The sequence below is a fragment of the Ooceraea biroi genome, chromosome 7, assembly GCF_003672135.1.
Source record: "Ooceraea biroi isolate clonal line C1 chromosome 7, Obir_v5.4, whole genome shotgun sequence".
In the NCBI taxonomy this organism is placed as follows: Eukaryota; Metazoa; Arthropoda; class Insecta; order Hymenoptera; family Formicidae; genus Ooceraea; species Ooceraea biroi.
The window spans coordinates 512,694-538,858 of NC_039512.1; the positions used below are offsets into that span (position 1 = coordinate 512,694).

The 26,165-nt window shown below is 40.2% G+C and overlaps 2 protein-coding genes across 3 annotated transcripts in view; one reads left to right on the forward strand and one right to left on the reverse strand.

Moving 5' to 3' along the window:
* LOC105284419 (disintegrin and metalloproteinase domain-containing protein 10) overlaps window positions 1-20,522 on the forward strand; it is a 126,468-nt gene extending 105,946 nt beyond the window's left edge. The window contains exons 2-15 of one of the 2 annotated variants that reach the window (XM_026971408.1): window positions 1,311-1,574; window positions 5,222-5,416; window positions 10,966-11,261; window positions 12,149-12,295; window positions 12,400-12,548; window positions 12,631-12,865; window positions 13,005-13,179; window positions 13,308-13,476; window positions 13,560-13,737; window positions 13,823-14,056; window positions 14,160-14,276; window positions 14,350-14,514; window positions 14,639-14,768; window positions 15,560-20,522. In XM_026971408.1, coding sequence (XP_026827209.1) covers window positions 1,311-1,574; window positions 5,222-5,416; window positions 10,966-11,261; window positions 12,149-12,295; window positions 12,400-12,548; window positions 12,631-12,865; window positions 13,005-13,179; window positions 13,308-13,476; window positions 13,560-13,737; window positions 13,823-14,056; window positions 14,160-14,276; window positions 14,350-14,514; window positions 14,639-14,768; window positions 15,560-15,723 — 2,618 coding nt within the window. In that variant the 3' untranslated portion in view covers window positions 15,724-20,522. The remainder of the gene's footprint in view (window positions 1-1,310; window positions 1,575-5,221; window positions 5,417-10,965; window positions 11,262-12,148; window positions 12,296-12,399; window positions 12,549-12,630; window positions 12,866-13,004; window positions 13,180-13,307; window positions 13,477-13,559; window positions 13,738-13,822; window positions 14,057-14,159; window positions 14,277-14,349; window positions 14,515-14,638; window positions 14,769-15,559) is intronic. The other variant, XM_026971409.1, reaches the window with a different exon arrangement.
* A 56-nt stretch (window positions 20,523-20,578) lies between these two features.
* Window positions 20,579-25,094, reverse strand: LOC105284383 (membrane-associated protein Hem). The gene is made up of 2 exons (XM_011347825.3): window positions 24,948-25,094; window positions 20,579-24,876 (listed from the first exon to the last, which is right to left on the reverse strand). The coding sequence occupies exon 2, from the start codon at window positions 24,712-24,714 to the stop codon at window positions 21,346-21,348; it is 3,369 nt and encodes a 1,122-aa protein (XP_011346127.1). The 5' UTR covers window positions 24,715-24,876; window positions 24,948-25,094; the 3' UTR covers window positions 20,579-21,345.
* Window positions 25,095-26,165: the final 1,071 nt, after the last annotated feature.

A 26,165-nucleotide genomic window follows, 5' to 3' on the forward strand; every position in this document is an offset into this window, starting at 1 on the left:
CACATAATGCAATTTGTCATTGTTCAGTTCAACAATCTTGAAAAAGTATCCTGAAAACTCGAAGAATTTACGCATCTCAACCATAAAAATGACAATGACGCGGTATCGACCGACTTACTTTGCACAATTGCACTACTCGTGAGAGTGCGAAGAAGCGTCGCGTCTCGTTGAACACAATGCGTAATGCTCGCGAGGTGCTCTTTTGAAGTCGGCTAAATGACGCGACGAGGAAAATGCATTTTTGCCCTCTATAATATTCATATTACAGCGATGTCACATCGAGAGAGTTCTCGCTGAGAGTAAGGTGTACGTCTCGCGGGAAGCGTTTTGGATTTCTGGTTGCAAGGGCAAGGGTCGCGCACTTTCGCGCCGCCTGGTAGATATGTGAACCCCTGCGAGAGAGGGAGAATTATGACAGGGCACTCTGTGCGCGTGGCCGTCGCCACTTTCTGCTCAACGCACGCCTGCCTCGGATTCGCAAGGAAAAAGTTACCTAATATAAATTCATGCTGCGCCCTCGGAAATTACGTGCGATATCAACTCGCCGTGGAACTGCTGCCAGGTCACCCTCCGCGGAGCACTTCGTCTCGTTAACGTAGTCGAGAATGAGCCACTGAGCAACACAATCGCACGGCGGATCTCCGGAGAGCTGCCCCGTTCGATTCTCTCGGTCTGCAACACGTCGATCAGAGATGAGCTCCGCATTTTTATGCCGCAATACGAGACGGCCGAGCTGGGAGCTGTTAGGCGGAAAGAAATCTCCCTGGCGTCGCTGACGAACGAGCTCCCCGACGAGGACGCACAAAAATACGCCAAATACCAAAGACACTGAATTATTCGATCGACCTGATTACGCGAGTATCCCGACGAAGCTCCTGGCGTTTCGTACGCTCCAGTTCGACCGACCATTATTTATCGGATGCGCTTTGAGCTCCGCGGAATGAAATATGACGCCCCGTCGTTTGTAGTTTGCAGGGCGTACTCAACATTCGCGACACTTCGCAACATCTCTATTCACAATATTCTGTCTTTCTTTCTGGATTTATCAACATTCTATTTTTACACAGTGAGCCGTAAATCGGAGAATTAGCACAAGACTTTAATATTTGCGATACGTATATGTATATGTAAAAAAACAAGTTGTGGAATTTAATTTAAAAATTAGCTGACTAAAGTTAAAACTTGAAATAAAAGAGAATAATATATCTCGGCTATATACACTCTTGTTTCCAATGTTACCTATGCATAATTCAATAATAATTAATCAAGATTAATCAAGATGACTTAAAGTACTTATTGTCATGTTACAGCTCGCCGGTTGAACGAGTACATTCGTCACTACGAAACACTATCATATCCTGTCGAGGAGGTCCATCGGAGTCACCTGAGGACGAAGAGATCGATCAGCCGCGATAGTACCGTGACGTTGAAGTTCCGTGCGCACGGCAAGGACTTCCACATCCGATTAAAGCGGGACTTGACCACCTTTAGCAACAATCTAGTTATTGAGGGACCTACGGGGGACAGACGGGACGACGTCGACATCTCCCATATTTATCAGGGCAACCTAATCGGTGAGTTACGAGATAGATGCTTACAAAGCTATTTCAAGTGTAAACGAAATATCTTCAGCCAACTACAATCTCTAATTTTTTTATTTATTCTTTGCACTCCAATTTCTTTCTGAAAATATGCATTCGCGTAAGTAAAACAAAAGTTAAATTTAGTCATTTTTAAGCGCTTTACAAATCTTGATAGATTAAATATTTAAAGAATAAAAACTATCTCATAAAATTGCAAATGCCCTTTTTGTTATTTATGTTTATCGCATTTAGAATACATTTTATATAAAATATGAGCTTTATGTGAAATTTTCATAGAAACTCATATATCTAATGGATCTGGGGGTAGTTAACTGAACAGAAAGTTGATAAATACTGCGTTAGTAACTAGGATGCGTTTCGCTGAGCGTGTTTAATTTACCGTTACTTTAATGGCTACAGGAATAAAATAAAATACTCAGGATTTTTACTTTAATAAATTGTATGATTTCCTGCAATACATAATGTATGTGAGATCGACAATGCAATATATTTATCGCGCTGAAATCTTGCTAAAATTATATAGGTCGCTTATGATTAATTTTGTTTATCTTTAGTTTGTGATGTCTTGTGATTTTAATGCTTTCCAACAGAACTTTTCCTAGCTACTTTCGCAATATTTTCTTTAGAAGAAACAGCAGCTGTTCAAAGGCATTCTACATGCGCTATAGAGCATCAGAGGTCTGTGACTTGGTATTTCGCTTCGATGCACTTTTCCAAATATAGAATCATGATATTATGACATCAACTTAGCAATCTTCTCAGTGTCCTACATATTCACGTAAATGACGCCAGCATAAAGTTGAACGTAGAATTGATCGGCAGCGATCGTTCAGACTTCCTACGCGTGTAACAGACTTATTCAGACCATCAGACATCGGCATAAAATCGTGTGTACTTCTGTTTGTCCTGTTCCAAAAATACTCGCTACAAAAGAAATAGCAGTATATCCTTGTTCGTGCAAAGATAGTAGAATGACTGTATGTGACCCAGAAGAAAACAGGTTCACAGTTTCACAAAGAATTCAAAGTCAAAAATAACTAAGAGCTGATTTTTCGATACTGCAAATCACATTCTGCTTCTGAAAATATTGAATTTCAAAATATTGAATTTATTAGACCGTTCTTGGTATTATTAACCTTATGATAGCACAGAAATGGAGACAGTGCTTTTCTTAGTCGAAAATTTCAATTTATTGATATAATTACGTGATTTTATGTATCGATATCATCTGATTTTGATAAATTAAGAAATATCATTACTTCTCAGTTATAGTGTCAGGTGATGGCACCATTAACAGAATACGTTAAATTTAGTTGCCGAGATATGTCTTATTTTAAAGTTACAACGAAACATGGAATCTAATCAAATCTTGAAAGAGAGTCGTCCACAGATTTGCTGCAAAGGGTCCCGCTCATGTTTAATGCTTACGAGATATCTTCCATATTCAAAGAACTTCCAAAATAAACTAAATTTAACGGAAGTAGAAGGAAGTGCTCTCTCAACTGTACAAACAAAGAACCATGCTTAAATATATAACCGCAGCACTCAGTCTGATCTCCAGACGCTGGAACGTTACTTTTGTCGTCTATGTGCGTTTTCCTCCTGTTCTATGTTGTGTGGTCCTGGCAAGGCGATATCGTCTTCCCATGCCAAGTAGGTATCGCAATGTCCTCCGGTAGTCAGATATGACACGCAAAACTGTGTATCAACATGGAAATCGAGTGGAAAACCTTTGTTTTCAGTCTAATTAATAATTTATAAGAATCCACAATGAACGAGAGAACATTTGAAATTTAAAATTCCTATAGATTAGGGAGAGACAAGATGTGGAAGTTGTCGGTGTGCCTTTCGTTCCGGAAAACGATTGCTTATCTATAATCCCATATTCGCGCCACGACTCCCTCGCAACTCGGTCGCAGCCCCAGTCTTCGTCGAATAATATCGTGAAAAGGCGTTTGATCTGCGGATCAAAATATCTTCTTCTCCCTCCCCCTTTCCTCTGTGCCCTCTCTCATCCCTCTGTCCATTCTCCTTTCTCCTTCTTCCTTTCCCACTCTCAATATCGTAGTCTGAAATCGTAAAGAGGAATTCCGATGTGACATTGGAGGCTGACTGACGTTTTTACTTCCGGAAGAGAAGATTTCCTTTGTTGTCGCGTCAAAAGGAATTTTGAATTATGATAAGCTGCGCTACGCGCGCGCAATTCCGCTTTCCCGCAATGTATTATTTAAAGAGAAAAATGATATATGCGCGAAACACATTTACCGAATATTCTCTCCATTATTATCGTTTATCTATCTGCAATGCGTTTAGATTCTATTCGATGCTTTTAATGATTCAATACTGTCCTTTCACATACGACACATTGGTCGCGAAAACGTGTCGCAAAATATTTTCCATGCATAACACACGGCAGAGATATACGATTCCACCATTGCCTTTAGAACTGAATGTATATACATTTTTGTCGACAACCGTGGTTCTCTTGCGCAGAGGGAAATAAAATATTCGTTGCACGTTTGATCGAAGCAATTTTCATATCGAATGATATAGCTGTGGAATCTGAATTCTTGAATTTCCAAAAAAAGAAGGCATTTTATTCTGTCTTATTCATTGTGTTTCATTTTTGTTCTATTCGAGAACTCCTTTATCATTATTAAATAACGAATTGTAAAATCAATATACATATATATTCATGAAAGAATGTATATACATTCCATATATATATATATATATAGATTTTACAATTCGTTATTTAATAATGATAAAGGAGTTCTCGAATTTATATTTGTAGTTATAAATTCTTTAAAGCCATAATTACGTCACATTTCCATTTTGAGCATTGTGCTTTTGAATTTACAGTCTTGCGTCTTATAAATCATAATTAAAAATTAATGCATTATATAACTCTCTTTACATGCATTTCGATCAGATGAGTAAATTATATGGCGAGAGCACGCTGCTGCGTAAGCTAACAATTTCTGCCATAGAAAGTTTTATCTAGCGACTAAGTTCTATCATTGTCGATACAATTGTCGATACTTTTCGAAACAAAAGTTCACAATCGTGGTTATTTGCATGTACATGTCTATTCAAATATTTATATTACTTACTTTCATGATTTTCCTTACTTTTACTTGTACAGAAAAAGAACAAAAGTATGAACAAAACAATAAATAACAGTAGCATCTTATTTTAATGTGTCTTTTATTTGTGTTCCTATGAAATCTTGATCTAATATTATTTTTCGAGAGATATTGACAAGAGAGATATTAGAAATATTAACACGTAATACAATTCTTATAAATTTTATTAGATTATGCTTTGAGCAAAATGTAATGTAATGAATTCTGTGTCAAGATTTATCACCATAATAAAATTATACATTAATATTAGAAAAGATATGGTTTCTATAAACAAAATTATGTTCTATTATCATTGAATATACTAAAACTTATGAAATCCAGATTATTTATTATATAAAATATATTATATGTAGCGAATGCCACCCGAACACAACAATATTATTATAGAATAAAGTATGCGATAAATCTTTTAAAAATCTACATCTATAGAGACTTTCAATGTCTGATCACGGATATATTTCCTTCTTTTAGATGACCCTGGTAGCCATGTGTTCGGAAGTGTCAGCGATGGAGTCTTCCACGGGAAGATAGTATCACCGAGAAGTGGTGCATGGTATGTGGAAAGGGCGCATTACTACTTTCCGCCGCACGAGATAAACGAGACGCTGCATTCTGTAATCTATCACGAGGATGATGTCGATGATCCATATACGGACGTTCGACAAGGTAAAATTTAATATAATAATACAAAGTAACAGAGAATTCTTAGCGTTATTAATATCAGTTCTTGAATCATATTGTTCACAAGTTATTGTTCACAAGCTCGCAAACATTCCCGTTCAGGAAAAGAATGACCTCTCGCTCTCTAATCCATGTGTTATAAATTTTTAATATTGGAACATTTGACGCTAGCCAATCTATTACTCTTCTTTAGCATTGATATATTTAACGATATTCTTAATCGGTTACAATAAAGCGATGTGAAAATGGAGATTAATTGAGTATAGAGCAACGTAGAACCGGTCATTTAATTTGAAATTTCATCTAATTTTCTAATGTTTTTTAATTAAAAGAAATTGTGTGGAGGGAAATAATAAATGAATAATACTTTTAAGAGTTACATTATTGCATTATGATTTTCCAATACTGGAGTGGCAAATAAATGTTCTTTCGTTACTTTCAGAGTTTGCGATTCTTTCGATTCATTTATATTCATGAACCTGTGGATGAAAGCATAAAGTGAGCATCGGACTTAAACTCGAAAGTTTGTTTAATATCTGATCGAAACAACAGCAGTTGTGTAATGACTTCGAGCAGAATTGCGAAGCTCATTATGCAAACGGGAAAATACGCGTTCGAGGAAAAGGATGAATTCAGACTGGCAACGATTTATTTAACTACCAGTTGTGGTAATAATTGTTCACGTTCGCCCCATATGAAAGACTTACTCTAATTATAAGGCGGCGCGGGCCGTAGGCTCGAGAGAACATTTTTAAACGATCCAATCGCCTGGATACTTTGTTCAATGTCGGCGAGCTCGAAGTGGCGCCTCACGCATCACGGCCTCCACTTTTCGTCGCACACCTCTTTGTCACGCGATGTGCATCTTTTGTGCTCTTCTCGAGTCCTAGGACGATCTCCTAGCAATCATCCTTAAACACGTATTCATCTGTGCATCAATGTTGAGCGGCTTGTTTTAATTCGGACAGTCGACTAATAAGGATGAATAATTGTACGTGAAAAAGATTCTTGTATGTGCTAATTATCTTCTTTTGAAGACTGAAGTGAATCCAGACACCGTATAATTTTCTCTCGTCATATTATTCATGTCTATCCATCAAGAAATGTACATTATTTAATATATTATATTTTTATAACTTTTAATTTCAGCAAAATTAAGAAATATTTTTATGATTATTATGTATAGTTTTTTAGCTTATTGATTGTCTCAATTGTATTGACGATTTATTAGATTACAAAATAATTATGCCAAATATCTTTATATTTTATAATAGCGTGGGCGCAGTGGACTATTACAGTACCATTGACTCGATCAAAAATTCATGATCGATTATTACGGAATTGTTTTGTTGTACACATAAAACTTGATACCAAGTTTGTCAAGGAATTAGCCGTTCGATCGAAGAAGCTCGATGCTTTATGCTGCTTAACGTCCGCGTTATCGGGAAAAGGAAGCAGCTTAGCGATCGGTACGAGATTGCATCGTTTAAGTGAGGATATGGATATCGGAAAGTCGCAGGCGGTACGAATTTCACGCATCATTTACGGAATCGTTAAGGAAGAAAGTAGTTCACTCAGATAGGGGATTGCGAAAGATGCAGTCTCATCGTAGAACAGGCGTTGCTAACGCGCAGTCGGGGTGACTGTATGGACAGCAGCGGATTTCACCCCGCTCAATCCACCGTCGTCGCCGGCGCATTTATGGCAGTATAGCATAAATGGCCACCGTTGAAATAAACAGGCGACGTATCGCGTGCAATATTTATCGCGTTGCACGCCCATCCGCATGCTGCGTGGACCGAATCGCACCATCTCGTCGTATTTGCTCTCTGGAAACACGTTCGACGTTATGAGTTTGCTACATTTATTGAGGTACTATACAAGGCACTATGATACGAAGGAGAGTAGAGGCGGAATGCACCTCATGTTTTCTAGGACTAAATTCTCTCGTAATACCACATGCAATATCGACGTAATATCGAGTTAAAGGTAGAGAGTATTAAAAGATAATGAAAAAATATCGGGACAAGATATGTACTGTAAGGAAACGTAACTCTAAATTAATTTCAGATTTAATTCATTTTTGCGGATTCGAGATCTGTCATAAATCAAACGAAAAACTTTCTCGATACGTAGAGACGTATTGATTTTTTTTTCGCGTGTAAATTATGGATTGTAAATTACAAAATAGTGTAAAAATACGCTTCACGAATGACTTTAATAATGAGATAACGAGATGACACCAAAATAAAATGACTGAAAAGACGAGAGATGATCATCTCTTTGATGTGTCTTTTATTTGTGTCCTATGAAATGATAATCCCTATTAACACTGGCACGTAGACAGCGGTGGTAATAGGCGGCAGTATTGCAGACAGCCAATATCGTCACGCCTGAAACGTCGAGTCATTAAAGCTCGCGGTTCATGGTTAACCCACCAATAAAGCCGACGGCAACCGCGATTATCTCGGCTCTATCAACGGCGCCGTTATTGGTTCGTACTTATGCGAAACGATTTCTCCGTTAGGAGATGGATCGGCAGAATACCTATAGAAGGATGCGACATTGATCGTAGACTGTCAATGTCGTCGCAATATCGCTACATATAACTTAAAATACGATGCCATGCCTGTATCTCTCTGCTCGAATGATAATGATGAAAATATACGACTTCCGGGAATACGAGAGAAATCAATGATGCATGGCGTAACGCGACGCGAGTCATGTTTATCACAGAATTAAAAGCTTTATCTTGCCATTAAGAATAGATGTCTGTATTTGTCAGACATTGTCTGTATTATTTACGATTTAAGCTTTTGCATAAAGCCGTAAAATAAAATGATATCGAATGTGAAGCATGAAGAAGAAATTTATATTTCTCAAATTAAATATTTATGTAATAAATAGGAAATAATTTACAATGAGACTGAAAGAGAGAGAGAGAGAGAAAAATATCGATTTTCCTAAGTTTTTTCGTAAAAGTTAAAAAAGCAATGACGGAAACTGAGAAGATCGCAAAATAAAGAACTGCTCGATATGTCAGTAATATCCGCATATTGAATGTGAAAACGTTTCCTTTATAGGATTGCCGATTCAATCGTTGCAAGTTGCAAGTCCCAACGAGGCAGAGCATAGAGTTCTCGGGCGCACGTACATATGTGTAGACATTTCCGCGCGTAACGACATCGTGCACCGCGATACGATACTCCGGGAACCGCGACAAGGTCGCTATTAGTCGCTGTATTATGTCCATGTATTCGCTTCACGCAGATAGCTCGAGCGTATTTGCGGAATTACGCCAATGATTAAGCCCGCACACTCCCCTGTTTCGGTGACAACGGCTCGCAATGCAGATTGCACGCTACGTGACTTGGCGGCTTCCGCATCGTTATTATCCCGTACTCCTGTGCCCGAAGACCCCCCGAATAGACTCTTGCCTACCTGCGGGATTCGAATTCGAAGCCCAATGTATTACAGCTCCATCGATGATGTAAGGCTCCCACGTGGCTCGTAGATGTTTCGAGTACCACGACCGAATTCAGAATTAATGGCAATGAACTTTGCCATTAATTAGGAACCTTGCGGTGCTCGGCGCTCGCTCGGAATGGCTTACGAGAGTCGCGCTCCCAGATTTTCATCTACCACAGTTCAGGAAGTAGAAGCACCGATGGTCTCTATTATTCTGCTATTTCGCCAGGATTAATTTGCGTTACGAGCGTTACAAATGGTGTTCTAATTTATGGCGGCACGTTCAACGGCAGCGTTAATGATATCTTTCATTATCTCGTCTTTGTAATGAATAAAGAACAGCCACGCGTGAAACAAAAATATGAGAATAACGTTAAGTTGATAATTGCGTATTCTATGACTTCTATGACTTTACATCAGAAAATACCGCATTTTATAATAATTCACAAATATGAGATCACTTATTCCGAGTTGTCTCTTAAGGAGGTACATCACTGTGGCGGCCGGAAAAATAGACTATTTTCATGAATTGTTTGCGCGAGACATAATACATATAATAAAATTTTATTTTGCTGCCTTTGAAGTACATATCGTAGACATATTGTAAAAAAATCAGTTAAAAATATTCATATTTGCGCCCATAGTGTGCGGTGTCGCGTTTTTGTACCTCCGCACAAAAATCGGGAATGCATGGTCGACAGTGCTCCGTATGAACAGGATCTTTAAAATAAAAAATTTTGGTGTCATTTTAAACTATATGAATGTAGTTGCAGTTAAGCGTAAGGACTTTTTGAAACATGAATTTGCAACAAAATGATACAGTTTAGAAGATAAAAGTTCGAAATTTAGCCATAATTAATTGTGTTTCAAAAACGAAATTGAATTATCTAGTGAATTCTGACAGCGGACGGTAATCGGATCCTCTAATCATAGTGGTAGAATGTTTGTAAGTTGGAGCTTATATGCGGCTCTTTTGCTTTATTGATATCAGATTAGCGAGTCGGCTTATTAGATGAAAGACCAATGTCACTTGGACAAAGTTTTGGTCTCTTAGTATGATACTGTTTGTACTCCACAAAAGATAGGCGTACTCACTGAATACTCCCCTTTTTTTCGATTAGATGGATCGATTACAAATCCCTTTACTCAGTTATTATTGAATTTTACAATAAATTCTAAAAAACAAGCACATTTATAAGATGTTACACGGCCGGATAGCATCAACCTCGTGCTACTCTACGAAAACTGGAACTCTGTTACTATTGCGAATTTTAATATACTCTTTTAGGGACATATTTTTAAGATCCCAAGCATTAAGAAAATGAAAAAATCGATTTTTTGAAACCGTCACAGTGGTATCCTTCTTAATAAATCGATGATAGACGCACTCAGTATTAAACGCACTCCTTCTTCATCAATTTTTTTGGATATTCCGACCAAGATAAATGTTTGGATTTCCGACGTGATATATTCCCATGCAGGGTAAATATTTTCAAGCATCCTCTTACGCGCGAGCTTACATCGATGACTCTATATATGACGGAGAAAGCTTTTTAAGGACTCCGATGCTTCTCTTATCCGCTAAGTTTGCACAACGGAGTACTCATAAAGCTCTTCAGTATATCACGCTTACACAGTGGCATTTCTCATTTACTTTTCTAGCCGTTATACTGAAATACACAAATGCACATGTCCACATTCGGATTGATTTATAAGATAATACGGTACGGTATCTTATAACAAATAACGGTATCGTAAAAATGATGAAATATAATAAAAAGACTCTTATAAGAGAGAAAGAGAGAGAGAGAAATAAACTATTTTTTATATTAATAACAATTTTCTGCTATTTAGAAACAGAACCTCTTAATTGTAAACAGAAACTCTTTATCTTTCATTAAAGATAAAGTTATTAAAGATATTTTTATTGTCTTCTGTGAATTTTACATAGAGAACCTTTAGAACAAAATTCTAAGTACGATGTCAAAAATAAAATTGTGAATTTGAAAAAACGATAGATGTTTGGCTACAAAAGTAATATTGAATCAATTAAATGAAATTCTCAGGTGAAAGTGGAGGATGTGGCATTACTGATGAGGTGATAGAATGGATGGAGAAAATCCAGAATTCCGCCGAACCGGAAGTACCTCCTAAAACAGTCTCGTCGGTGAATCAAAAGGAACCGAAACCAAATGTCGCACCCTGGAATGGCGATCAGGAAAGTCCTGGTCACAAATACAGTAGAGAAGCTAATGAACCTAGTCATCGTAGGCCACGAAGAGCCACCAGGTCGAAGGAGAACAATACCTGCTCGCTTTTCATACAAACGGATCCTCTTATATGGAGGCATATCTCCGAACAGGTACGCATGACTTCGTTTAAACGCATAGTTTGTGAATATCGTCAACTTGTTGGAAAAGTATATCCGTTAAATTATTTTTTTAACAATAAGTTTATCTCTTATAAATTAAATTTACATAGGATTTAAATATATCAGATATCTTTTTTATCTGATCTGCGTTTCATCCTTTAATTTATCATCAAGCACTTGGAAATGATATTCATGATTATACAAAAGACTTAAAGTCGGGATCGTTAGATTGTTGTAATGATAGAAGAACCCAATTTTCGCCAACAATTTGCAACTGGAGAATGCCAGTATTTCCTTGCACAATAGAGAAATACCGTGAATGCCAGCCGTTCTCTTCCTATGGTCACATTCATGTGCGTTTTCGTCGGCAGCACGGTCAGTGCAATTCCCCTTTGCATTTTCTCAACAAGCCAGACACCGTCCGCATTCCGGCATGCTTCACAGAAAGAATATTCCTATTCTCATGTTCCGACGAGCCTTTGATATCTCCAAGGTATACGTTGCATAAGCGCGTTTCACCGGAAGCAACTTTAATGACAGATCTTTAAAAAATGCAATTTTCCAATATATTCTCCGCAAGAAAGAAAAGATTTTCAAGTTCTAATTATGGTGTTATTTACGAAAAAACTTTTGGGATTTAAAAACACTGAAATGTGATAAAATTCGCGTAGATGAATTCATTAATTTTCATCGATTAATGCTGAAATGAACTTACTTTCAGAAATTGAAAACTGAATTATTAGTTGTTTAATATAACGCAAATTTCGTCAAATATAAATATATAAATAAAAATATATATCTTACGACGTCATGTAAAGAAAATAGTCTAATTTCGTGGTTCGTTGTCGCGGATATTGAGTTCGTGTTTGTCTTCGCAGTTGCATCACGACGCGGAGAAAACCAGAGAGGAGATACTGTCTCTAATCGCTCACCACGTCACCGCCGTGAACTACATCTACAGAGACACGAGATTCGATGGCAGAATAGAGCACAGAAATATCAAGTTTGAGGTTCAACGAATAAAGGTAACGATGTTGCAAACTAGTACCTACCTAGCAAAATGCGATCGGTATTGATGTAAGCATAATCAGCTCGTGACTGACGACTGCTTGAATCTCCCTGATCTCAGATTGACGACGACACGGCATGCACGCAGCAACAGACGTACAGCGAACCGAACCCCTTCTGCATGGAGAACATCGACGTCAGCAACTTCCTGAATTTGCACTCTCTCGGGAACCACGAGGACTTCTGTCTCGCCTACGTTTTCACGTACAGGTGAGCGAGCGACGAGGAACGCCAAGCTGCTAATTGTTGCTTGTTCTCAGTTCGTAAATGCCGTTTCACGCTTTGTCGACAGGGATTTTACTGGAGGCACCCTCGGACTCGCCTGGGTCGCGTCCGCGTCCGGCGCGTCTGGCGGTATCTGCGAGAAATATAAGACTTATACTGAAACAGTGGCCGGCATGTATCAGTCCACTAAGAGATCCCTGAACACTGGCATCATAACTTTTGTGAATTACAACAGTCGAGTGCCGCCCAAGGTATCGCAACTGACTCTGGCGCACGAGATAGGTCATAACTTCGGATCACCGGTAAGCCATTGTTGCGGAAAATGTAGTTTTTCCGCTACGCGCGCGCGCGCACCACGTACATGTACATGTTTGTTGCGTTCGGGAATGACTGAGCGTAGAGATAACAATGTAACGATCATCGTTTTTCTTCTTTCTCCAGCACGATTTTCCGCCAGAATGCAGACCGGGCGGCTTGGACGGTAATTACATTATGTTTGCCTCAGCGACGAGCGGAAATCGACCGAACAACAGCAAGTTCTCAAAGTGCAGCATTGGCAATATCAGCAATGTCCTAGATGCCATCGAGGATAATAAGAAGAGGAATTGTTTCACTGGTATTTTTACATCCAATTTCTCTTACGCTAATAATAATCAGAACAGACAAAAGCGCGCGCGTTACAACATCGTTAACGATACTTTAATGTCGCCTACTGGAATTGATGATACTTATCTGATGATACAGGAGCGTTTTGCGGAAACAAAATCGTCGAAGCAGGCGAGGAGTGCGATTGCGGATACGATGACAACGAATGCGTGGACAAGTGCTGTTACCCCAGGCAAGTGTCCGAGCTGGATAAGATCAAGAATGATTCAGCGAAAGGTTGCAACAGAAAATACGGGACGCAATGCAGGTATGTAATGGAGTGAAACTCGATGATTTTGGTCTTGGTGTCTCTGCAAATCACATTTCTCATAATTAATTACGTGGTCGCAGTCCTAGTCAAGGACCTTGCTGTTCGAGCGAGACGTGCCAATTCGTGCCGCTCTCACATAAAGTCCAATGTAGAGCTGAATCTGACTGTAGCTACAATTCTACTTGTAACGGACGATCCTCCGAGTGTCCAGCGCCGCTACCGAGAGCGAATAAGACCAGATGCAACGAGGGCACTCAGGTAATCGCGCTCTGTTATTCTGTGTGTTGTATGATTTAACGACGGCCTCGTCGCGGTGCTCGTTTCAATAACGTATTATTTGCAGCTGTGTATCAACGGCGAGTGCACCGGGTCCATTTGCCTAGAGTGGAATCTGACAGAGTGCTTTTTAACGAGCAGCATCATACCGAACATCGACAAGCGGAAGCTCTGCGAGCTCGCCTGTCAAAATGGTACCGATGCGTCAACGTGCCGCGGTACGAGCGAGTTTGCGCACATGGTGGGATTGCCCGAGGGCGGAATGAGCCTCAGACCTGGTTCGCCATGCGATAATTTTCAGGTAAATCATTCAACTGAAATTCGCATGCGAATGTATGGGTAAACATTTCTGGAAAATGTAAAATCATACGTGTCATCATCATTTTTTGATTTGTTTCTTTTAGGGATACTGTGACGTTTTCCTGAAATGTCGAGCCGTCGATACGGAAGGGCCGCTTGCAAGGTTGAAAAATCTATTGTTTAATAAAGAAACTCTATCAACGGTAGCGCAATGGATAACTGTGAGTAGTATACATTGACACTTTATTTGGCTATTATCCGTTGATCGTAACCGTTACTCGTTATCTGTTTTAGGAGTTTTGGTGGGCGGTACTGTTGATGGGTATAGCTTTCATCATATTTATGGGATTATTTATCAAGTGTTGTGCCGTGCACATTCCTTCCACTAATCCTAAAAAGCCGCCTGCGAGGCGCATCAGTGATACGTTAACAAGACCGATGAATACTCTTAGGAGAATGGTAAAAATACATCTATTATATCTACACAAAAGTCTCTCGAATATCTTTAAAATGGAAAAACATATTTTTAACTTTACGATATATTGCAAAAAAGTCTTAAAAAAATGTATCGTTTGTTATACAGCGACATCCGCACGGTGGAGGCGGGGCTGGGCCAAGAAGTATACCTCCAAGGCCGAGTCAAGGCGGACACGGAACGCGTGGACCCTCTCATGGTTACGGAGAGGGTAGAGGTGCTCAGTATTATCCAAAGGGTAAGCTCGCACATAAAGTTGTCCGTTTCGTGTTGCTTGAGTTTAATTTTCGTGTAATAATAATAATACACATACATTGAAACTGAATAACACGGAAGGTAAAGAATCGCAGATACGAATTAAACTCAAGTTAACGGTTGTCGCGTTTCTTCGTTCTTGTGTGACCCGCAACTACATCAATGTCTTTTCCTGTTTGCATCTCCCTCGCATTGACGCGCATCACTACCTGATACTATCGTTCTATGACCTGCAGAGGTGAGCTGGGGCCTATATTCTATACGCTTGGTGGGAGCAAATTCATGAATACGAGTGTTATATTGTCGCGTGTGTGTATATATAATACGTAAAACTCGGATCCATCATGATTCATAGTAGAGCATAGTAGTGCTAATTAAAATGAATGAAATTTCGTGCATTTGCTCTCAATTCATTGTTCATAGCATTGCACTGGATGCTAGCTGAGATTTTTCTTCTTCCCCATCCCATATAGGCGGCCGAATCGTTTCCTTCTGATTTCGCGTCACTGATTGCGTTGATTCCGATTTACGATTATCCGGAATCCGGCGTTGTAGCTAAACGGTAGAACGAGGGAGGTAACAGCGCGCGAGCGAGAACACGCGGCAAGCGTCAATCGCAGCGACTGTCTCTCTCTCTACTGCCGTGCTTTTATTTGCCAGTTATCCAGTACATGTCGGCAGCAACCCTGTCCCGCATAATCCGAGCATATCCACGTTACGTTTGGTTACGTGCGTTTCTTTTCATTGTCGAACATTTTTCTAAACTTTAAGCAGGCTATCGCTCGGTTCCCACAGCTAGTGCGCCACCAAGCAGCGGCTCAGCAGCAGACAACTACGGCCGTTCCAACCACCCAGAACTGCACCCCGGCACCTATTCGGGCTCCGGGGGAGGGGGGAGGGGCACAGCCTATGAGATGAGGCATCACAACAAGGTGTGACAATCTTAGGACGTCGTCACGGACGAGGACCACCAATCGCGGCGTTGCACCACGAGTCGTTGTGTAAAACGATTGCCAAACGAAGCGAAGGGAACCGATCCACTCCTCCACATAAGGAACGCGATGATGTCTCGTAACTGAGGTCGAAGCAATAACGACGAGGTACAGCGTGACGACGATACAGTACAGGATGGTTCAGCAGACTGAGAGAGGTCCGGCTTCATCTGAGTTACGTTGAATTCGCGTAAAGCGGAAGAGTTGCACGTTAGACTCATAGACACGAAAGAAAGTACGCATCAGCGATCAGATCGATCTCTCATTTTGTATCGGTTCGGTAGATGTGATTTCGCTTGTTAGATAAACGCTGCGAACGGAGCGACTCGGAGGATCGAGCTGACACGGAATCACAGACCGTAAAAGACAATGCATCGTACGTCGGAGAAGTCGGATCAACACTCTCGGAGAATTTTATATATTATATTTAATCTTTTTTATGTAGAGCCACCGATGACGCGCGATCCTCCGTGTGTCTTGCCGTGTTCGAAAGACTCGTCGCATGATCAAATTTTAGAACGCTTCCCAAATTTTAGAAGCCTTCGACCGCGAAGGTGATATTGTTATATGATCAAAGTAATTTAAATTGATCCAATGTGTGATTCATTTCGCTTTAGCGTTCGACGCTACATTCGCGCAGCGACGACTAGACCATATATAGGGCACGTCGTATATTCGCTCTTTGACGTTACGAGCATTTCACGAGGCCAAGATCACGATTACGGTCTTTGTGTCTGACTGCGTCCTTCGAGGTGTCGATACCGTGCATGTCGCTCTCGAAAGTTAGATTCAGAAATCCCGAATCTCTGAGTCTGAATTTGTTGGAGATTAAGTACGAGTTTAGTGAGAAATTGGCAATAAGACAATACAACCTGTAATTGGTACGTTGGTAAGCGGCATAAACGAGTGTAAACGAGTTTTCCATCGACAGACACGTAATGAAAGATCGCTTCTTTTCTCTTTTAATCAAATTGAGAGTTTATCGTATACACGATAAACAATCGAACAAAACTGAATTTGAGACGGAAAATTAGTATTGATGGATAAAGTATCGCCGTGATGCGCGTGATGTTATTTATTATTCTTGATATTTTAATGACTGAAATATATTTCGCGAACAACTTTCTGGAGCGAAATAGCACCCTACCATTACCAAACCATCGCAGGTCATTCGCTTGATCTCTGTACCATTGTAGTATAATTAACGATATGTATTATTCTTATACATACTCATTTGTATTAGCCAATTGAAGTGAGTGAAGCTATGCGGGACTGCGAAAGAGTTTACGAGCAGCAACAACAAAATAATGCGTTTCTATAGCGATATTCCATTAACTATTACATATGGATAAAGATTATATTGATTATTATTAAGCTACGCTGATTATTAATATTATTATTATTATTATTATAAATTAGTTATATCTTGCAGATGATAATTTATCTCCGCCTATTGCGAATGTTATAAGTTATATTTAATTAAATATGAATTTTAACATGCTATATTAAGTCGGGGGCTGCACCGTAAACGCGCGACTATGCGTATAGCGGACCAAAGACGAGCCCTCTTATCGAAACGCGTGTTATATATATATATATATATATATATACATGGGCTCACACGTATACACAGCTGCATACTCGTAAGCGAGAGAAACGAGATCGAGATCGGTTCTCATCCTCGAGGTGAATCGTATCTGGTGCTAACGACCGTTGTCGATACGATTAATGCACTTCCGTTCTCCGAAACGCCAACTTTTACAAATAAATGACTAAGTTTCTTTCCACTCGTCCCTTTATCGGCGCGCTTATTTATGCAAGCGGAAAAGCGCGCTATTGTCGAGATTCGTGTTCGATTTCCATCCAGTTTTACATCACCAGTTTCAAGTGGATAAACATCAAACTTATGCGAGAAGCATATTTAAATTAATGTTAAAACGTTAAATCGATACTCGTATCAAAGATAAGCTGATTGAACACGTACTATTTTAAATGAGATTTATTCTTTTTTTTTATTCAATCGATTTTTATATTATTTTTTATTACTTTTATTATTATTATAGTATTATATAGGTTTTGATATTTCGTAATAACCAGGCGAATGTCATTCTCAAAATTCAGGAAAATTAAAACGATTCATCTCGTGATAGGTTTAAAGCAACTTCGTTACGTATTAATTGAATAATTGATGTAGCAAAACACTCATATTTTAAAGTTCAGCGCAGATAAAACAATAATGAGCTACGTATGTTTTTTTTTTCGTTATTTTATAGATTTTATAAGTATCTGAGATATCTATAAAATTATATGTGTATATATATATATATATATACATATACATATAATATATTATATTCAGAAGTGATACATTTTGATCTTACGTTTATCAGCTATATAAAAATTTTGGATATATAATTATATAAAATTAGAATATAAAAAGAAGAATTTCACAATCGCGTTTAATGTTATTCCTCGATGTGATTCACATGTCTATGTCCGCAATTGAATTACCTTCTGCGTTGTAACTTTAAGACTGTGTTTTGTCTAGGCGGAAGGATGGACATAGGGATGCAGGACGAGGAAAACGAGGAGGTGCCAGCAAAGACGCTACAATACGAGTTTGCGGATCGTGTGGAAATGTACAATAGACGCAATGTGATTATTAGATGGATCATACGAAGTCTTGTGAGACAAAAAGTAAGCGAAAGGAGAGCGAGACGAGAAAATGGGACGGAAAGTAAAAAGTCCTTCGGGCGTGCGAGAAAATATTACGAGTGAGCGAATTATTGCGAGAAAGAGAGACCGCGAGAGTGTGTATATCCGTGTAAATATACTGATATTATAAAATGATTATATAACCATAACAAATGGTAAAGCGAATACAAAAAAATACTTGTTTTTATATCAGATCTGTATTATAGTGAAATATTATTCTGTATTTTGTAATCAGGACGGAAGTTAAGGATGACGAGCGAGTGTCTGTACGTGCGTGTAATCGAGCCTCTAGGTTTTAAGTATAAGAGTTTCCGTGACGATCCATCGTGGACCGGAGAAATCGTACGATCAACGTTATTTAGGAAATTTTGAGATTTCTTGCGTGTAGGTGCAAAGGAACCTTGCGTGACCCCATTCGCAGTCGCTCGTCACACCACCGGATCGATTCCGTTTGTTCGACACAAGCGACAATCCGTGACAGTCTACGGATGTGATTTACTGCCAATAAACGTAACGGGGCGCATTCGAGTCTTCGATTAATTTTAATATGTTATAGCATATCGCTAGAAACTTTCCCGCAAATCAGTGTTAATTGTCGTCTCTTAAACGTGCGATAACGGCATTAACGAATATTGTTGAATATTTTAGACAAACAAAACTTTTCAGGTAAAACAAAACTTTTTATACGTCCATTTTTAAATTTCCTTTTACGCGTAAGAGAGAGAAAGAAATTTTCCCATGTTGAAGGAAGTGCGCAAAAAAGTCGGAACAACGTCGTTTCGAAGAGGGTCACCGAGACTCTCTGGGCGATCACTTCGTTCCGAGCCACTGCCATTTGATGAGCAATCTCGAGGTAGTTAGAATACGCTTTTGGAACGAGCTGACGTCCCGGTGTGTGTTTTGCGAACGGTGCGCACCGATTAACTTTTGCTTCCATCTCACTGCCATTACCACTTCGAGCGACTGAACACGCGGTCAAAGATCACAAAAGTACGAGTTCGCACATGAATATCAAACGAAGACAACGTAGATAATGATGCCTCGTTGCGTTTCGAAAAAAAAAGAAGCCTAAAGAACGGGCGTGGAATGGGGTAGTCAAGTAGTAGTACTAGTTGACAATTGAAGTCGCTTGCGCGTACGAAAGGACTATAAGATAAGAATAAATTTCCCTTCATCATTTATCCCGGACCTCTACTACATATGCTTAAGCTTATTCATTTCCGCAGTGTCTGGACTAAGATCTGATCTATTTTGATCCCTCACACTCCGTGTGGCGAACGAACTTATACGATCCTCGTTGCGGTAGCACGATGTATCGAGCCACCGCCGAGTGTGTCACGACGATAATAAGGCCCATCGCGCGATTAGTGCCGGTTGTACCTATCTTAATCCAGAGCCGCATTACTGTGACGCGATGCACATACACACACACATACATACATACATACATACACAGAACTCTATCACTTGTACATAATGTTAGAGAGGAAAAAACAAAAAGAAAAGAACAAATCGAAGATTATATTTTTTCTATCGATCCAAAAACGTGGTGACCTATCAACATCGTGCATTTGGGATTATTTAAGCGTGATTTGTGCCCCCCTTCCTCTTTGTACCGATCACTTTGCGGACCTATATGAACGATTGTTTCTCCGGGAGAAAGCGTGCGTTTTTATTTCGAGAGTTACTTGAATATCACGAAACATCCTCTGCAAGTGGCTCTTACGTTCGTGCCGTACCTATACTATTTTAGTCGATGCAACTTGGAATGTTGCGTTTTCATTTCCTCGTTGACGTCTGTCTATCTCTTTATTGTAAATTATATAAGTGAGCATGATACTGACCAATCGCCTGAACGTAGTTTCAGACCACCACTCTCTCTTTTCCCAAAATATCTAGAATGCGGCGAGTGTTTTAAGGATATTATAAATAAAAGGATTATGATTGTCAATATCCCTTGTGTTACGTTAATGTGATTAAGAGAGACAAAAGAACATTGTAAAGAACTAAATAAAGCATACATTTTACATTTACCTACGTGTGATCTTTCAGGATAAGGAGACTGCGAATCAAACGAGCCATCTTACACATAATTTTATTTATTATATAAACTATTGTAAAAGTTACAATTGTACATTAAAAAGTTGTTAGTGGGTAAGTGATGATATCTACTGTGTGATACATGAATATCGCGATCTTCAGTTTGAACTCGTGGGAGCTTACGTCTCCATGCAAAATAGAAAATCTTTCGACGTAAAGTATAATATAACGTTCATTTTGGAATTCAAAGTATACAATTATACGTACTAAAGAATATTTCGAGCCAAATGTCAAAAAGCAAATTAGAGAATACTGTACATTACAAAGTACATCGTTTCGAAAATCCGCGGATTATCGTCAATTGACGAATTGTCTGTCAATTGATTTTCCTCGATATACAATCTTTCGAGACAAAGGTAGAATTTGAGGAGGAGCGTTTGAGAAAAATATAGATCTTAATTACGTACGGTGTACGTGACAATCTGCCACAGGCAACACAGGAAAATTGCAAAGACAAATGTCGCGAGCCTTTCTTCTGTTAAAATGTCACACAATGAGGACCTTATCGGTCCATCCTCAAACAATTGAATGAGTTCACTACTTTTCCATGCTTCCTGACGTGTACTTGTACTTTTTTATACGACGTCGCGTAGCCGGAAGCTAGCTCCATCCAGAAAGTTGTCGCCCGAGCGGGCGATATGTAGTAACAAATTCTTTTTGATTACCTCCGATGTAAATGTAAAAACGTGGCCCTGAGTGGCGAGTTAGAAATGCAGCGCCCCGTCTGGCTCGCAGTTGCGTAATTGTTTAAGCTCACGGTTGCGAGTGTTCAAGCTTATACACGTCATGATATGCATTGCGTATCAGTGCATACGGAAAGCAGCTTTCCAGTAAATCCATCGTCAAGAACGGCGATTCCTGGACTATCTGATCCAACAAAAGGTAGACGGATTCTCTGTTCCGTATCGCGTCCTTGTCCGCTTCCTGGCCTAATCTCAGTAAGCTAGACGAAGCCAAGGCGAGAAATTCCTTCATCCTGTCCTCGATATCGTTCTGCCCGCAAATCGTGAACAACGCGCCGAATATATTGTTTATTGCCGTGGCCATGCAGTGTATATTGTTGGAATGACCTTCGAGCGATGCTCTATAGAAAGAGTTCTCGTTCCGCGCCAACTTTGGTATGGAAACCGCCACGAAGACCATTAGCAGGCAGACGAGCAGATGTTCGTCCTCGTCGATTTCCGCTTTTTGGTTACGCAGCGCGGTTGTTAACGTGGGATCGACCTTGCACGTCAAGCCCGCAGCTGACGTCATCTCGGAAACAACACGCATGGGATCGCCAGACGGCAGATGATGTCTGAAATCTAGTATGGAACTCAGCAAGAACGGTATGCGTTCCTCCAATACATCCACCAACGCCGACTGTGCTAACTGCCGGAAGCTCAAAATCACGCCTATTATGGTAACACGTTGGAGAACGTTGTCCACCTGCTGTAGCTTCTTAAACTGCTCCTTCATTACCTCTGGCTTATCGAAATTTGTCCTCAAGGAGATCAGCACGTCCTTGTTGCCTGCCACCAATTTTTTCAGCTGCTGTACCTGGCTGGCAATGTGCCACATCAAATTCTCGTTCAGCATCTTCATGCCGTACGGCCCTATCAGTTCCGCCAACGCTCTCAACTCGTTGATATCGGAAAACTCTTCGGCGTTGAACGGAATGGCGCCCTCGACCGACAGGCTAACGAACGCTCTTTGATTCGCGGAGTAGCAGATATTGCCGGCGCTAACCCGCCTCAACAGAACGTCCGAGTACCATTGCGTGTAAAGTGCGGCTATAGTTTTGTCGCCGTGACTGTCCAGTTCTTGCGTCTGCTGGAGTAGAGCGTTGTTGAAGACGCGCGTGATATCTATGTGCACGTAATTCTCGATAGTCTGAAGAACGTTCATGTAGGATCGAACGCTGACGAAGAGCTCGGACGGTTTCGCTATCTCGCTGGTATCCGGATTGTACATGACCATCCCTACCAGCGCTCTGGCGAACCGTGATTCCAGATGTTGATGTAGATACTCCCTCGGCGCAAACGTGTACTCCCACACGTTGATGGTGGGACAGTAATTGATGGCGTAACACAACTCGGTGAGAGCCATATGCAGCTTATCCATCGTCGTCAATTCCTCCCGGGTCTTGCGGTAGCTCTCTATACCAGGTTTATGAATTTCGTACATGTTCTTCTTGTTCTTGTCCTTTTTTTTACGATTAACGACCTGCGAGATCAACAAGGCGCAGTGCTTCGGCAGCAGCTTGTCGCTCATGTTGCATTGCTCGTCGCAAATAGTCGTGATAATGTTCTTAGCTTCCTTCGCCATCTCGTCCAGAAACATATTGACGACGGAGAGACTCCTTTCACGTATGTGATGACGCTCCTCCGGGCAGAGTTCGTGGGTGCAACTCTGGAAGTGGCTGCATATGAGCGGAAAGGCGACGATATAACGATTCTGAGCGGGAAACTCGAGACACATGTGAAACTGATCCTCGAATATCTTGCTGTAGAAACAGAAGATGGATAAATCGGACGTCTCGACTAACATTTCGTCCAAGTTGTCGACCATTTTCGTGTGGAAGATCACTGTATCCATGAAGGAAGCCAATTCTCTGTTATCAGCCAGATTCATGTTGCATTTCGCGATAGACATATAGGCCTGCAGCCTAACCCAATCCAGTCGGAAGGCACGGAAATCAAACAATTCATTGTCCTCGACTTGTTTTACAGTCAGACTAGCTATAGTTGAACACATATCACTAAGGATAGCCCCCTCATCCTCAGGACAAACCGGAAGATTTTGTATCATCTGATGCAGGGCGGGGGCGTCGAATCCCGAAAGAAATTGGACGTAATACCTCTGAAGCACCTGGGAATATTTCTTTACCAACGCTCTCAATTCCTCGCAGTGGAAGAGCAATTCTGGCAATTGACGATCTACTAGATCGTCGCCACTACGTCCTTTACTTTTGCCTTGAATAGGAGGATTGTCTCCGTGTCTCAGTACCCACAGTACTTCATCTCTTGCGTGAGAGAGTCCCATTAATACCAAGAGCGCTTTCGGTCCTAGAAGGCCAGGCTGGTCAGTTAAAATTAAACCTAGTTCTTTCAGAGCAGTCCTCAAAAATTTTCTTCTCTCTCTATGCCTGAGGATAGCTTTCTGTACCGCTTGATTGTAGCATTCTTTCACCTCCGACACTCTTTTGCTGTATCCTTTCATACCTTCAAAAAATGTCTGGATATACTGATGAATATAAATTACTTCGTCTCTAAATAACGCCAATACCCAACCAGATTCTAGAGCGGTGATCCAAAGTTTGTTCGGTTGCTCCTGACTCAAGAACGTGTGGCAGAGCGTGAATCCAAGAATTATCCACCTTTCGATTCTATCCAAGCTCAGTGTCTCGCAAGACATGGTGTCTGTCGCGGCTGCTTTGAGTATCTGACCGGGACTACCGACGAGACTCAGCTTCTGATCGGCTCTCCATGTATCAGCAGACAAATTTCTACCAGGATAAATTGGCCACAGAGAGGTCAAGGCGTTTTTTAGTAACTTGGAGTGTGGCACAAATTCCTCCGAGAGTTTCTTCAATGGCGCATCATAATCCATGATCATCTGTCCTAAACGAGGGAAGCTAGGGTCCGACTGACTGTGCACCATCTCGTGGGCCGCGTTGAAGAGCCCTAGCACCGCCTTCCGATCCTCGACTCGAGACAGAAGAATCATCAGACTGACATACGTCACTACAAGATCTAAATATCCTTTGGCCAGATCAAAATTAATCGTAATATCCATATGGACACCGCATGCGTCCATGGTGGTCAGAAGCTCGCACACGTTATCTTTGAAATCTAGCAGATCGACAAACGTGTAATAATACAGTGATAAAGACTTAATGATCTCGTTGCGAATGTTCGTGATGGTTTGCAGCCCCTTTATGTCGATGTTGGGGAACTTCCTGACGATCGCCTTGATGGAAGACTCCAACGCCTTGTCGGAGAGGAAGGCAGGCTTGGATTTAGCATCGCCGCAGGCTTTCTTGATGTTGTAAATGCGCGTTAACATACCGATACCTCTGTCGTTCAAGATGGTCATCTTCTCCGCCAGCTTCTGCTGGCTCGGCACTATAGGTCGAGCCATCGCCACGTAGTTTGATTACCCTTTCTCTCTCGTTCCCTCTGTTTCACGCAATTGACATCACTCGGCACTTGCTCGTAATAAGTGACAGCGATGCAACCGACCCCACCCCTGAGGGGGGTAATCTATCCGACCGGAAGCGCCGAGTATTTTCTCCGTGTTCACCTGCAAGGAACAGACACTTATCTCACGCGTTTCCACACATTTTCAGTGTTTCCATGATTCCGCGTACTTACCCGTCGCCGTAGTTACATGTTGGAAAAATGCAGATCAATGCGCAACGATACCATAGGCCGAATTGTCCCTGTATGTACGCTGTATATCGGAGCGCGGCGCATACCGCGTGAAGTGCGCTGCTATCGAGAACGCGGTGCTGCTAACGATGCGAGAACGCCTGCCACATCGAGCGGACGCTCCAGGAATCAAGTAGTGGAGCGGGCAATTCAAAATTACGAAATGGCTCATTCGTAGTGCGACGTGTTCCGAAAGACGACGTTGACAACGAATCAAAATAATCGTTGCAGATTACGTGAGCTTCTTATTCTTTTACTTACGTGTAATCAATTGCCTTAAAGCACGTTCAAACTTGTAAATTCAATGTCGTTCTTAACCGTCCGCGCGCGTGCGCGTGGTGTATTAATAATTATATATTATAAGATTTTGTATCGAGAGTCTTAAGAAAAAATAGAACAAAAAATCAATGCATTCTCCCTCGTAACATAACAGAAAATTAAGGAGAACTGAAAAAGTATTTATCTCTAAGTTGTAAATTAATAAAAAAGCGATAGAGAAATAATCTGATAGTTCGAGCTATGAGATAATCATTATCACGTTTTATTCATTAATATTACGTTAGTCATATCTGTTCTGTGACCGACATGCTTTTATTTATGTATCTATATTGACAAACTTTCGTTCCAATTAACGGTTTAGCAATTACATTAATAATAATCGCCGTGAGATATAAATAGGATTTATGTAAATTGGAAGTACAAAAATGGCATTTGATACATTTTTCGTAACGGAAATAATTTCGCACTTCCTCAGTAACCGCTAATGCCATCTATCAAAATGATATTGCATGTTGTATCGAATACCATCAGAGATAATTTACCAACATTGATATAGCCTCATTCATGGTAAAGGTCTTCTGGTGATAATGCAAATTATAATAAAATTTATAACTAATAAAGATTTGTTCCTACGCATATATTTCATTATTTAGAAAACTAGTATTAAATGTTCCAAAACATTTATGCAGATTGTAATAAAATTATAAGAACAAAGATAAAAATCAAAATATTAAAAAATATATTTTATTAACACTCATTTTATCTTGTAAGAAATGCGTAGATAAATTTAACAATAAATAGTTTAAATCATAAAAGGCTAAGAATATAATTTTTGATGTAATACAATAGATATATTATTCAAAATTGTGCGAATATAAACAC